The following is a 15,081-nucleotide window of genomic DNA, read 5'->3' as shown; positions in this document are numbered from 1 at the left end:
ACTTCCATGCTTCCAGATTTAAAAAAAAAAATCACACTTTCTCTATTTTCCTTAAACATCTAAGAACTCTACCTCTCTCAAGACTCTTAAGTCTTGAGACTTTATTTTATGAGGAAAATAAAAGAGAAGAAGAAGACCTCATATTCTCTTCCTGTTCCTATTTTCTCCTTTCTTATCTCTTCCCTTCCAGAAAAGTTCAGTACTAAATCCATTAGGGGGAACCAAGCAAAACAGTGTCTGTATGGGATTTTAAATCCTGAGGACTGGAAAGTAGTATGAAAGGTGAATATGGAGCAAAGCTCTGGACTTCAAGTAGGAAAAAGTAGACTCTCAATACCACACTTAGAAACTAATTGACATTTGTGCTGTGTTCTCTGCCTCTCCTCTTCTTACATGGGTTGACTGAAGCTTCTCCTGTTCCAGGGTAACCTTTCTGTGTCACTATATCAAATGGCCAGTTTGTGGTGCTATCAGACATACTTAGCTCAGCTGAATAATTACTCATTTGTCTTCTTGGCTTCTGAGAAACTCTTGGTTGCTTTCCTCTACCTCAGTGGCTGCTACTTCTTTGTCTCCTTTGCTATTTTCTTCTCATATCCTCAATGCATATACTTTGGAATGTTTTAGTCTTAAGAACTTTTTAGTATCCTCTGTACATAATCTCCTTGATTATCTCATTTGTCTTATATCTCTATGAGCTGATTACTGGTAAATGAATAATTCCTCTGAACTCCTGGCTTGTGATATACAATTATCTGTTCAGCATTTCTACCTAGATGTCCATGCATGTCACAAACTTCCAAATCTTCACTCATTATTCATCTGATATCCCCGAAACCTCTTCTGGAATTGTTCTTACCTCAAAATATAACCACATTTCTTAGTCAGAATAAAAACTTGGGACTCATTCTTCTTCTGACTCATCATCAAATTATCCAGTTTTACTTAAAAATATATCTAGAATCTGAGCACTTTTCATCATTTCCAAGTCACTACCCTGGTCCCATCTATAGTCTGCCCTTATCTAGGTTATTTCAGTAGCTCCCAGCTAGTGGCCTTGATTCCACTGTACCTTTTGTTAAGCCCAGTCCATCTTAGTAGAGTAGCTGGAGTGCCTCTTCACATGTGTCAGACTGTATCGCTCCTCTGGTTAAGATCCCTTCATGGCTTCTGTGTTGTCTTCAGAGAAAATCCAAAACTATCCAGGGCACGACTTTCTGCTCCTCTCTGACTGGATTTTCTACCAGTTTCCACTGTCATCTCTGGAAATTGACTTCTTTGCTCTTCTTTAGAGGTTTTGTACTTGTTTCAACCTCAAGACCTTTATACTTGCTATTTTTTTCTACTTGGTACCTTCTTTTTCCAAATACATATATGCACTTTTCCTTTATTTCCTTCAAATGTCAACTCCCTGAGACCTTTCCAGACTACTGGCAATAAAATAACACCTTCCCCATCCTCAGCTTCCCCACATGCTATATTATGGCTATTCTGCTTTATTTTTCTTCATAATCCTCTCTTCTATCTGACATCATGTATGTTTACTTGGGTATTTGTTAATAGTCTTTCTGCCACTTAACTGAAGGCTCAGTGAGGATAGGGGTTTTAATTTGTTCACTGCCATTTTACTATCCCAGTAGTAGAATAGGACATTTAGCACTACTCAATAAATATGTCAGAAGGCTTCAGAAATGAATAATAGAGGCCATCCTTCAGGAACAGATATTAATTATTCTGAGAATAAAACCCCAGTAGGCCATTATGTATTATTAACACAATAGTGTAATTTATATGTAATTACTTATAAAAAGATCTGAAGGAATGGAAACAGGTAGGAATCAGGGAATCAGACACCTGATCTGCAGTCCTTGAGCCATCAATTATTTATTTATTTATTTATTTATTTATTTATTTTGGCTGGAAGAAGAGGAGGGTTACAGAGGATTGGATTCAGGGACATTTGACCACTGAGCCACATCCCCAGCCCTATTTTGTATTTTATTTAGAGACAAGTTCTCACTCAGTTACTTAGCACTTCTCTTTCACTGAGGCTGGCTTTAAACTCATGATTCTCTTGCCTCAGCCTCCTGAGCTGCTGTGCCTTGAGCGATTCTTAAGCCACTCTTTGACTCTTAGTTTTTTTAGGTCTAGATTTTCTCATCTCTAAAATGGTGTTGTAGGACTATGGTTCTTATTCTGGGTTTGAGAGCTCCTCAGCAGCCTATAGGTTTCAGAAGATCTATGCATCTTCTATTATTTGTTGTATGCAAAATTTCAAGGTCATGTGCACACATGTAGATTTTTTTTTTCCAGATGAAAGGTCTGAGAAGTTTCTAACTTCATGTGAGTTTAAGTTTTACAAGGGAATGAGAGAAGACAACCTAATGTTGTTCTGTACAGCTAGAAGGCAATCTGAGTTCTTTAATTCTTTGAAAAAAAAGTCACTCCTTTTTTCTTATTTTGGTTTTTATCACCTGTAAAATGAAGTCCTTGGATGAGATGATCCAAAATAACACCCTCAAATTCAATTCAAACAAACCAGGCCAAACAAACAAACTCCAGCAGAGAGCTTGGGGAGCTCAGATATATCCCTGTTGGGGTCAGGAATTAGGATCCCAGAAATGATAAAGAGGACTTTGAGAAATAAGAATTGGGAGGATTGGAAGGTAATTTCTGCATGACTGGCTGAGAACTACCAACTTCCTCAAATGTAGATTATTTTAGGATGACTGAGAATAGAGAAGAAAATATTTCATGGCTGATTCAGAAAGGACTTGGATTCTGATTCTTTAATTAACAAATCCTGGAATAAATTATGAAAAAGATATCATTATAGCACTCGAAAATTTTTGAAGGGTTAAGTATGTATGATCAAGTATCTTTTGTTGGTCTACTTTTCTGTTTGAATCTAAATATTTTGCTATTTGAGGAAATGAATATTTCACAACATGCATAATTTTGATTTGTTTCACTTTTTTCTCAACTCTCTTCCCTTGCCCCTATGGCCCTTGCTTAAGCCTTTTCTATAGTTTTCTTGTGTCCTGTTTGTTCTGGAAAAGAAATCCATAGCTAGAGTCTAAGAGCACAAGCAGCACTAAAAGGAAGTTGTTCCCTAAGCTCCTCTCTGAATATATGTATCCAAGGTGGACCTGGGCACAACAGTGCAGAAGGTGGAAGGTTGATGCCAGTAATCCCACCACTCTTTATTCAGCATATACTGCATGCCAGACCCTATGCTAAAATTATGCACACTTCTTGTTCTATACTGTCAGAATCACCACAAAACAGAGCTAGGTACCTTTATCAGGGATTTCCACTGGAATCTGCTGTCAGGTATTTTGCTCCTCCCTCCCTGAAAGGGATGGGGGTAGTTATGATGACAAGGAGAGTGTCTTTGGCTAGTAGACAAGTTGTCTTCATTACTCCAGTGAGGGAATGGGACTGAATGGAGCAATTTTTACCAGCCTGGCCCAAACTCGCGCTGCTTCGAGGGTCCATTAGGCTGCAGGTCACAGCAGCTGGAGCCCAGGCGCCTGGAGGCGGTCACGCGTCTGTGCTGCCCGCTCCAGGATGCACAATGGAGTCATTGACTATTTATTTACTCCATATAACAAGGCTGCTGTTGACTTAATTACGGGAGCCTCCCAGACACCCCCACCCCCATCTTTAAACGACAAACGGACTCTCCATTGCCACTAACTCATCTCTCCTTAACCTAAGCCCTGAGTTTCCCGGACTCCTGCAGGCACAGGAGGAGTGTGGGGGTGGAGAGCCCTGGGTAATGACCCTGAAGGTAGAGACTGGTGATGTTGGTAGGACTGAATTTCAGAGTGTTTCTGAGCTAGGCTTTCAGATGTTAACCCCAGTGTGTGTGAAGGGTGGCACCCATACACCAGGGTGGGGTGAGGGCTTAATTCTGTGAGGGCTAACCATTCAAAGGCAGCATCAAAACGAAAAAATGCACATTTCCAGTCAAAACAACTGTTCCCAGGAGTCAGAGCCTCTCTACTTCATGGTCCTCCAAATTAGAGAATGGAAGGCCTCCAGGGATTAGGGCTGCTTGGGGACTCCACAGAGTCTAGGAATCCCACCTGGTTCCTTCCTTGTACAGTCGGTTTGAAAATTGTCTCCTGGGCACAGCGTGCCAGGCCTGTTCCCTCTCAGCCTCACTTAGACCTTCTAAGGAATCACAGCTTGCCAATTTACTCTGGGGGAAACTGCTAAGTCTCTGCTGTAGTTAATATTGTAGGGCTGAGGATAAAGTCGCAACAGTATTGAATACATGTTGACTTTTCTGACCCAGAGGAGCGGAAATCTGGGATTATTTGCAGAAGCTAATCGCTTTCACCAAGCTGGGTGTGCATGTTGCTGGGAAGCAGGGTTGGCTGGTGTGCTCACCACCGCGGGTTTCTGCTTGGGAGCAGGTCTGCGGGAAGACTGGGACGCAGGCATCCCTATCCATCTCCGATCTTTTAAAATTGTCCACGGGAGAATCAGATATGTGTCCGCCAAATCCAGGCTGCTCCTCAGGCTCCTTTCCCTTACCTTTGAGTCTGTGACCTCAGGCTGAGCGCCTACTAGGTTTCAAATCCAACTATTTTTTAAAACCACCCTCGCCCCGGTAATGTGCTTGGTTGGGTTGAGAGTTCAGGGACCTTGAGTGTCTCAATAGAACATTTGGCATTTATGATCCAGACAGTACAGAGATGGCCCGCCAACCTCCAGATACTGGTACATCCCCCACCTCCCCACACACACCCTTTTCTTGGTATTTGTTCCCGGTAACAGGCAGGAGCTGGGTACTCTGATTTCGATTTCTATCCCAGCACTAGAAGCACACAGGAGAGTATTTGTGCATCAGGAGTGGGACTGGGAGAGAGCGCAGATCAAGATTTCCCCCGCAAATCTCAAAGAGAAATGCAGTAGTTGAAGTAAGAGGGCTACTTTGGAGACTACCAGCTGCTCCCCATACCCTGGCAGAGAAGTTTCGTTGCTATGGTTTCGGAGACCTTATAAAAGCTACGACCCAGAACCAAACGTGTTAGGGCTCCTTAAGTGTGTTGTCGCCACTCAGGACCAGGCAAATTCCTCAGGCTTTCTGCATTACTCACTATCCAACTGTGCATTTCTGTCCCGGTCTCCCTAACCCAGGAGGCGGGGAGAGGGCGAAGTCCTGACCGGGGGGTTCATAAAGTCCAAGTCTGGCAGAGCCCGGAATTCCGTTCATCTAGTTCTTGGAGTACTGGGGCTGGCGCTGCGTCCAGGTAGCCCAGGGGAGCCCGGAGCGAGCACCCGCCACGGGAAAGGAGCGCGGCGCCTTTAAAGCAAGAGGCGAGGAACCCCCGCCAGGAGGCGTGTCTGTCTCTGCCGCCGCTGCCGCGGCTCCACGGTCACCGTCTTCACCACCGCCGTCACTCGTGCTCGGCGCCGGCGGCTGCGTTGCTAGGTCTAGGAGCTGGGGACTTCCCGCCCGACCTCCTCCTCCGGCAGCTCCTCCCGGAGGACCACCCCACCCCCCTCCCCGCCCACCTCACCCCTGCTCAAGGTAAGGACTCCCTGGCGGTGGGCTCCGCTTGGGGCTTCTTCCTGAGGTGTTTTTTTCCCTGGAGGACGGGAGGGACAGTGGGTGGGCGAGGAGCATTTTTTTTTTCTGCCTGAAGAGATGGAAGAAGGCAAACAGCAGCGCCACGGAGGAGTCCAGCGCTCTGGAGGCACCTGCTGGACCTATTCGCGATGAGCGGCTTCGTCCCACTCGCCTCAGCCAATTCCTGTCAAGGATGCAAGTGGCTCTTTTGGCTGCAGGCGCTCACATTCTTCACATAAAATAATGTAATAAGTTGATGTGTCAGGAAGTGGCCTCGGCTACGGGGACTCGCGCCAGGCGAAGAGAGTGAGACAGATGGCAAGAAGCTGTGTAGCTGCCTGCGGGTCTGACGACTCTCCATCTCTCGTTCCGTCCGTGTATCCTTCCATTAACCCTGCTCCCTAGTTCTGAGCTGAGGAAGTAGAGACGTTGTTTTAACTGACGCCAGTATTCAGAGCTTCTGGAAAACAACCACCACAAACAAACTACGAGGGGCGTCCCATTAGGGTAAGGAGTGGGTAGTGTCACTGAGGTGGATCATCAGCCTGAAGAACTTTGTTAACAAACCGCATCCCCGAATATCTTACCTTTGAGGCGATAGGGCTGTGTGTGTATGTGTGTGTAAACTGAGCAACAGGACTGGTTTGAGGCTTCTTAGATAATAATTTCCAATTTAGGGAACAGAGAATATGTATCTAACTTACTACATCCTTTCCCTAACTCACAGATTATTGTTTTTTTATCAGTTCTTCCTCTTCATACTCTATTCTGTCATCAGAAATTCTTATGGATTAATAATTATTTTCATTTCACAGATGATTGATTCATTTGAATCTTAGTCTGTAGTTGAATTGCTAGAAAATAGACAATTGTATTTCAATCTCCACTTTTCCTAGTTCATTAGTTTGTAACTTTTTGTAGAATGCATTTCTAGAACAACCAAGGCAGGTTATCAACTTCCTGCCAGTGGTCTTGGTAACTTATATGCTAAACAAACAAAAAAGCACAGAAGGAAGGTGATAGAGAATGAGTGATGCCTACAAGTCATTACCTGTTTGTTTCTGTTATTTAAACCCTCTGAAGATTGCAAAGCTGATTTAAAAAAAAAAAAGGTTCCAGGATACATAAATCTATTCCACTTTAATTTCTTAATTAAGACACATTCATTTTAAGTATCTAAAATTAATTAAAATTCTAAATGTCATTAATCATCAATGCAGTAGAATGTTATCAGAAGAGCTGATAATGTATTCAGAATCACAAGGGCTAGCATAGCATTCTTAGTTAGGAAGAGTGAATTACAAGTATGCAACAGTGTGGTTTTGACTGATCTCAGCCTTGACTTTATTCTCTGGCCTCTTTAATCCCATGGATGAGCAGGCTGTTTATTTTAGCTAAGCTGCAATACAGCAGGCCACTTGCATGAAAGAATAAGTTAGGTGTTACTACAAGATGAGGTCTCTCAAATGTCACATTTGACTTTAGTAACAAGTCAGTTGGAATCCTTAATAAGAAATACATGTGAAAAAATTAAATGTAGATCTAGCATGGAAGAACCTTTGAAACACCTATGAAATTCAGGTTACTCTGGGATATATATTTCCAGCCAAAGGTATAGGCATTGCCTTTTTAAATGTTGTGCTATAAGGATTATTACACATTTGTTCATGCCCCAGCAGGTGGCAGCTAACTAGAATAAGATTCATTTTCACAGGAGAATAGGAAACTAAAATTGCTTCTGAAGTAATAGTGCCCAAGAATAAGAGGTCATTAGTGTCAGCAAATACAATATATATATATATATATATATATATATATATATATTTATATTTATATATATATATATATAGAACTATGAAGCTAATGGATTGTTGTTGTTGTCGTAACAAGCTTTGCAAGAACATGATATGTATTTTCTTCTTTTATCATGGGCTTGATATTTCTTCATGTCAACCTTCTGTGGTATAATTTTCAAGGCTTACTTTTAGACATATCTCTTCTCTGTGCATATAACTGTGTGTTTGCAGTTTTTCTTTTAATCTCTGCTTTGACCTTGGAACCTACAAAGCTTTGGCTTCTAGAAATTAAGGTTGCCATGTAGTTAAAATGACCATAAGGCAACTAAATGTTGCTTTTACTAAGTATAAATGAAAACCTGACACCCAATTGAAGTTTTTTCTTTTCCCTTACAAAAGGAGCGAATTACAGAATTGTCATAGTTTAAAAAAAAAGAAGAGTTAAATCATGTCAGTTAAATACTATATAGTGTCTATAAATTCTTCATAACCTCAAAACTATGATGATAGTGTCCTTATTAGGAAGAAACTTGTGATAACTTCAAAATTTTCACATATTGTAGCATCTATTACACCACCAAATCATTTTGTTGTATTGGGGAAGTAAATTTTGTGGGTTTTGTTGTTCTAGTTCTGGAGGGTGAGTGAAGTTTAATGAGAAAGAATGTGAATTAATCTTATTATCCTCATAACAGATGGAAATCTGGAGGTGGAGAATTGAGAGTGAAAACTAATTGTACATTTTAGAACTGTCTTTAGCCACTGAATACTGACAGCATGTTTCTTTATCCTGAATTCTTTGTAGTCTTTCAGGCAATTTTTTTGTACTGAGAAAAAAAATAGTTTAGTGCTCATAAGGGATTGCACAGTGAATGTAAGTGGCTTTTGTAGTAGTGTGCCCTGGAAAGAAATGACAGCACATCCTGGTTATGTCAAGCAATCCAGTTAGTGAAAAATATACACAAAACAGTTGAAAAAATTATCCTCTTGACAATGTACTCTGAAATAATTCAAATTACTTGACTCTGTGTAATAGAAATATGCATGTTGTCACTTCAAATGGCATATTACCCATTCACTGTACTACTTTCAATGACAACTCCAGAATAAATCTATGCCTGAAGCGCTGTCCATGGTCCTGAAGAAAGGTCGTCCCCAGTCTTGCAGAAGTTGAATTGGACAGGTGAAGTTGCTGTCAGTTGCAACTCAAACTTCTCAACTTAGTCGATGGATGTAAATGAACCTAATTTAGCAGATGTGCAAAACTGGTTCTTTGGGGGACCAATTAGTTGTAAGAAAAATTTATACTAGACTATTTTTAACTGTTTATTGTTTATGAACTTCATGAATCTGGAACTTTGATCTTTCACTTTTTCAACTAGACATTCAACAAATAACCCCACATAAAGTACATAGTCTGGAATATAAGTTTTAAGAATATATATTACAACTGCTAGGACAAATTCCATTATGTTATCAGAATACCTGAACAAGGAGTTATGGTGCACTTTGTTTTCTCAGGTCACACTATATGCCAACTACACTGCAAAAATTGCAGTCTTTTGTTTAGCCATAAAAGAATGTGCTATTTTCAGGTAGTAGATATCAATTGCATTGGAAGATGGAAAAACTAAGAATATTTATTTTTGCCTGGCAGTCCTTATTATCTCTACTAGGATCAAAAAGAAAATGAACAAACAGAATGGAATAAAATGAGACAACAAATACAAGATAGAACATGTTGGGCTGTACATGTTTTACAAGAGATATTTTAAACATGGACTGAAGGAGTCGCTAGATACCCTTGTTTTGAACACTAGGTGTTCCTTTTAAAGTGCTCAAATAGTCGACTTATTCGATTGAATTGCCTGCTAGACTGCAGAACTAGCCATTCATGATACTTATTTTTGACACTGCAGTTATGTCTCCATCTTAAAAAAATCAATGCCACTAAGTGCCTTTGCAAAATGTAGATTCCTTTTTGAATCAGCATTTTATAATGTCTTAAGAAAATACAGATTGAAAAATTACTATAATAGAATGGAGACATTATGTTTTCATGCTATTTGGAAGAAACATAACAGGATTTAAATAGTATTCATATCACTATTTTTAAAATTAGATAGTCTTCAAATAATATATGATCATAAGTTTTCATAAGATTTAACCTATGTCCTATTATTTGGTTAAGAAAAAATTATTTAATGGTAATATTGAAGTTCAATAGTTTGCCTTTTGTGCTGCTTAATCAGTTAAAAATATTAACAGTTGCTATACATGCTATATATGTTAGTATTTACTTATAAAATTCTAGCTAGCACTGGGTATTTTCAATATGATATTACTTATATTTACTTATTTCAGTGATAAAAATATTTACTGTTTCCTCTAAATTGCAACTTATGCAAGCCTAGAGAGGACACTCTAAGTATTCCCTACAGAAAACTAACAAATAATAAGATTATTTGAGACAAAGCTCTGACACTCAATGTTGATCAAGCTATGATCCCATATTCCACCGGTTAAAGAATAAAAATCCAAAAACCAAAATAGGAAGAAATTTTAGCATAAAAGTCCTTTGGAGTTTGCTTCATGAATTAAAACTTTATTGTCTTTTATATATGTACAATTATTTTATATGAGCTATAGTGAGTGGGGAAATATAATATTCTCATTTTAAGTTAGCATTTCTCCCCTAAAAGTTCACTTGAAGAAATCTCTCTTTACTCTGGTTAGTAATCAAGAAATGCTTCACTCAAGTTTTTAAAAACTGCATTTACCTCTACAATTGCATCCCACTCTATATTCATTCCTCGTCAAAATTTTAAAAAGTATAAGCAATTCTTTCAACCTATCCACAAGTTAGATTTACAATAAATTCCTTAGAGCTTTTCTCTTTCTTTCTTTCTTTCTTTCTTTCTTTCTTTCTTTCTTTCTTTCTTTCTTTCTTTCTTTCTTTCTTTCTTTCTTTCTTTCTTCTTTCTTTCTTTCTTTCTTTCTTCTCTTCCTCCTCCTCCTTCTTCTTCTTCTTCTTTTTTTTTTTTTTACAATTTCTAGGCAAAGTGACTTCTTTGATTTAGCTAGTCATTTATTAAAATTCATCAGTTGATTGTTAATAAGTCTGCTTGCACACACCAGTCACTCTCTTAGCAGTGTCTTATTGAAAAATCAAATCAATTTTCATCACGTAAATAAATCCCGACTTCTTTCTTACAACTCAAGGCGGGCTATCAGATCGGTTGCATAATAGATATTGGGAAGCTCACTGGCAGGGAGCCTTAACAGGCGAGCAGCGATCTCAATTTTTCTCACTTAATCTTGGCTTCACGTCAGAAGCTGTGCAGCAGTGCAGTAGAATAGGGCCTGGCAAAACCTTTGCGAGCAAAGCGGCTTTTGTACTGGGACTGTCAAGCCCTCAACACCTCGTCCATATCCAAGGCTGGATTTCCTATTGATTTTGCTCCTCTTTTGCATCCCTAGGCTTGCGCGGCCGGACATTGTGGGTGTGCGTGCTGGATTTCTGCCGGATGCTCCCCGACTAACATGGATGTCCCACCATCCCTTGCAGTGGAAGGTTGCTCCTTGGCGCAGTGAGTGAAGAACATGCAGAGATTGCTAATGGGTTTGGGAAGCGGAGACTCCTTCCTCTTTCTGTGACCATGCCGTGATCGTGTCTGCGGCTACCACTCGACGCATCCTCATTCCAGCCCGAACCGGGAGCCAAACGCTAGATCGGGGAAGTGGGTGCCGCGCGTGTAGGCACAGAAACACCATGAAGATTATTTTCCCGATTCTAAGTAATCTAGTCTTCAGGCGCTCCATTAAACTCCTGCTCTGTTTACTGTGGATTGGATATTCTCAAGGAACCACACATGTATTAAGATTTGGTAAGATTTCCCATCCCCATTGCCTGGCATCCGGCTCCGAGGCAGCCGGATGTAAACAGGCGGGTTCACTCAGGCTGGCGGTGGGCTCCGTGCTTTCCAACCTACTCAGTGCTCTGATGCCTCCCGGTTTTAAAGAACCCTCGTGCTTTCATTTATTTTCTTGTATCTTTATTTTTAGCTGCGGGAAGGTGAAGGGAATGTCAATGTATGGTAGTGGTCGCTGCATTCACCTCTCCACAGTAGCAAGCCAGAGAGATGGTGATGACGCTAAGGGCTCCACCAGCCTCCGAGTCTGCCTGTCTCCCCCAGAGCCTTTCTGGCTTGGAGGGCTGCGAGGTCAGAACAAAAGTGAGCACCAGAGCTGTGAGCCTCTTAGCTTGCAGAGCTGATGAATTAGTGTCTGGTAACTCTGGGGAGTTGCTTCTGTCCACTTCCGCCCAGACCAAGTCCTCACGTGCAAAAGAAAGGCGCTAGCCCATTTGATTTCTTTTGTCGGAGAGCTTTTTCTATTACTCCAAAGCTTTCTTAGCTTGTGGTGTCCTTATTGGGTTGCGAAGCTTTAAAAAGTATCCTAAAATTCAAGGCTTTCCTTAAGGGGAGGACTCTGCTCAGTTGGAGTGAAATAGCCATAAGACAGTTTTGTTTGTTTGTTTAACTTGATGAGTCTGTTCACAGCTTTTCTCTGAGTCCCGGACTAATAGATGATGTATGGTAGTAACTGGGGCTGGGGGGTAAGAAAATTGTGTACTGGGTCTAGTGTGCATCTTTATTTCACTCTGGCATGATAAAGGACCTGAGATAGTTACATTTTAGGAGAATTTAGTGCTTTCCTAGGAATCAAGGTTTCTTTGGAGCTTGAAGAAAAATCTCAACAGTGGGACTCCAGTACAAGCCCTGGTCAGGTTTGCTTGGAGAAAATTAAGTGTAGGAAGGTTCAGCTGCTCTTCATGGCCAATGGAGTTTTTAGTAAGAAGCTGAATTAGATAAAGTTCCCTAAAGTAGGTAGGGGCAAGAGAGTAGGAAGCCAACAGTGTAAATGCTTACACTGAGGCGCCTCTTTTGTCAGTTTGAGTGGATTTAGACCAAAGAGTGCACCAAACCATATATTTCTGAGTGTATGTCTTTGAAATAAAAGTGGATACATTAAATTGTTAAGTACAACTTAAAGCAAAGGATGATTGCTTGAATCTTCTGTAACACTAACAGCATCTTCTATTTTTCCTGTGTGTGTGTGTGTGTGTGTGTGTGTGTGTGTTTTACATGAACTCTCATAGAATCTGTAGAAATAAGGTAGAGGTCCTTTCACATGTTAGAAAAGGGAACCTCACCTTTCACTTCAATAGACACATTTATAGACATATGTAGTCAAGAAGGCTGATAATGATGAAAGAAACAATAGATTTTAGATGTAGTTTCCCTGCTTTCTTCTTGTCTTTGGATGGTACTTAAGTATGTTGCTCTTAGCAACAAGCATCTACAGGAATGCTTATTTCTTTGGAGAGGCTTAACCAGGTCCCTATATTATTGGAAATTGTGTTTTCAGCAGTTCTACTTCAAATATGGTAAGTGCTACTGTGTGATAGTTTTGCGTGAAATTTTGAGTATTATGTAGAATTCTGAGGAATCTTGTGTTTTTGTGAATAAGTGTGAATTAGTGGTTTTGGACGGGTGGTTGGGGGCAGGACTTGGAGCCGAAAAACTGACACCAATACTCTAAAGATTTAATTATTGCTGCTCTGGTCTTGCAGCACAATATTTGCTGAATCATTAGATTGTTACATTCGCTGATCATTTCATATCTTCATATTAAAAATCTTGGCGACTGTAGTACAGTGTATAGCAGCTTTCCAAAAGAGCTGACACATACACAAAAATACATTTTCCTAGACTAACTCTAAGAATACTCTTAAGAAATAGGGTAGTAGGAAAAGACCTCCACACTAATACCTTGATACCCTAAACCAAGAGTCCAGTCTCTAAATAACTTGCTATTTTTTTATATTAACTTTAAACATCATCCACGTGGAGATCTATTTTCTCTGATATTTGACCTGAGTTGTGGGGAAGGAGTGTGTACATTGTAATCACTGGAACATTTCCCTGTGGGGACTATTTTGGTGCAACGGTGGGAGTTTTATTTTCTTCTGTGGAAAACATGTTCTGAGTGGATTGGATGGTTGGTTAAGAGAGTTTAAGTTATTCGAGAGTGATTATTTTCAACTTTGGCTCTAAACACGAGCCAGTGCCTCATCCCAGGCCCGGTGCCCTGGAAGCAAAAAGGGTCGGGGATGGTAGTACAGCAGCTGCTCTTGGGCGGTGGCAGGCAGTTGGGTGCTGGTGGGGCCCGCCGCCTTCCCCGGGGGGGGGGGGGGGGGGGGGAAGGGCAGCCTATAGAGTCCTTCCATCCTTCACCCCCCGGGAGGCTACTAGCTGCCAAGCGCCGGGCGCTTCCGCCGCGGCACTATGGCAACCGTGAAGCCCTGCCTGGCGGCCACGCCAGCATCCCCTTCCTCGCTGACTGTAGAAATCCACCCTCAGGAGCTCTGTACAGTCCTTCCCCTTGTCTCTATTGGAACTGTGACTCGACCCTGTCTCCTCCTATCACCGCTAGTGGAGCTAGGAGCAGCCCCCATTCAGGGTGCTGACCCTCGCAGTATACTTTCTCTTCCCCGCCCATTTCTGCTGGCGCAGCCTCTTCCCCTCCCTTAACCTTTTCCCCTTTCTCTCCTTGCCTTTTCCCCTCTCCCCCGCCCCGCCCGACACACACCACCGTACAGCGGGCACACACGCCCTCGAGAAGCAAGTCTTCCGACTTTGCAACGTTACTCTTTCCTAGTGCCCAAGAAAACTTTGCAGTTCCGCCCAGGAACGCCTCCTTCCCACCGGAGGCCTGACTCCCGCCAGGCTGCGCACTGTGGCCTGCTCTTCAGCATCGGCTCGGCAAACACCTTCTGGGTTCTTTCCCAAAGCTTTAAGGCAGCCGGGTGCAGTGAGTAAAGCACCAGAGGGCTAGTCAAGTGTCACCTGCGGACCCGCAGGCGAAAGGGTGGGCACCTCTCTCCGGATTGGGCCCTTCCACTGCCTTCGATCCAGAGTCAGCGCAACTTGACTTCTCTCCCGCGCCCACCCAGCGGGCATGTTTTTGTGGGATTAGATGCATTTTAGTTCCCCTGCCCCAGGCCAACTCAGACGTTCGCCCCGGCCTGCAACTCTCCGAGGCAGGCCTCTCCCAAGCCCAGGCGCCTCTCGTGCCTTGCGTCCCGGCGCCTTGCGTCCCGGCGCGCCCCAGCGCTATGTAAACGAGACAGCTTTGTTCCTCCACAGCTGCTCCAGGCCGGTTCGCTGCTGTGGAGGGCGGAGGCGAGATCCCTCCGTCCGAGGGGGTGTGGCCCTTAATTCCAGTCTCGGGGTCCAAAGCCGCAACTGGGCTTTTAATGTTTCTTCTTTTCTTGCTTTAGAGGGTCCTTCTCTTCCGCCTTCTGGGTCTGCTCGGACCCTCGCCCCGGAAGCGCGAATAAAGCTTAGAAGCCCCCTCAGACATTGCACCGGGCTGGCATCCCGGCTCTCAGTCTGGGAAGATGATGTTTAAGCATCATCTTTAAGGAATCACCGCCCCCCCCCCAAGCATTCTGTTTCTGATCTTCCAGATCAAATTATTATTCAGCCTTGACACGAATTGGAATTTAGAAAGCTAGGAGCAAAACCATCAACCCAAACTTTATTTCAAACTTCTGGGCAGTTTTCCAAGACAGTTCTTTTCTAGGAGCTGAGTATATGGGAGGTCACTTTCTTACCTTCTGATGTTGCGACCGAA

At 42.3% G+C, this 15,081-nt stretch overlaps 1 protein-coding gene across 6 annotated transcripts in view; it reads left to right on the top strand.

Moving 5' to 3' along the window:
* Positions 1–5,390: 5,390 nt before the first annotated feature.
* The window catches only part of Grik2 (glutamate ionotropic receptor kainate type subunit 2), a 639,398-nt gene continuing 629,707 nt past the window's right edge, over positions 5,391–15,081 (top strand). For 3 of the 6 annotated variants that reach the window (XM_005335887.4, XM_005335888.4, XM_021733681.3), the window contains exon 1: positions 10,650–11,267. In XM_005335887.4, the coding sequence (XP_005335944.1) occupies positions 11,153–11,267 (115 nt within the window). In that variant the 5' untranslated portion in view covers positions 10,650–11,152. Of the gene's footprint in view, positions 5,546–5,885; positions 6,092–10,639; positions 11,268–15,081 lie in introns of those variants that run through there. The other 3 variants (XM_005335886.4, XM_005335885.4, XM_078019560.1) reach the window with 3 other exon arrangements.

The sequence above is a fragment of the Ictidomys tridecemlineatus genome, chromosome 8, assembly GCF_052094955.1.
Source record: "Ictidomys tridecemlineatus isolate mIctTri1 chromosome 8, mIctTri1.hap1, whole genome shotgun sequence".
NCBI classification, from domain to species: domain Eukaryota; kingdom Metazoa; phylum Chordata; class Mammalia; order Rodentia; family Sciuridae; genus Ictidomys; species Ictidomys tridecemlineatus.
The sequence above is the reverse complement of the archived record's forward strand: the minus strand, read 5'-3'. Positions and strand labels throughout refer to the sequence as shown.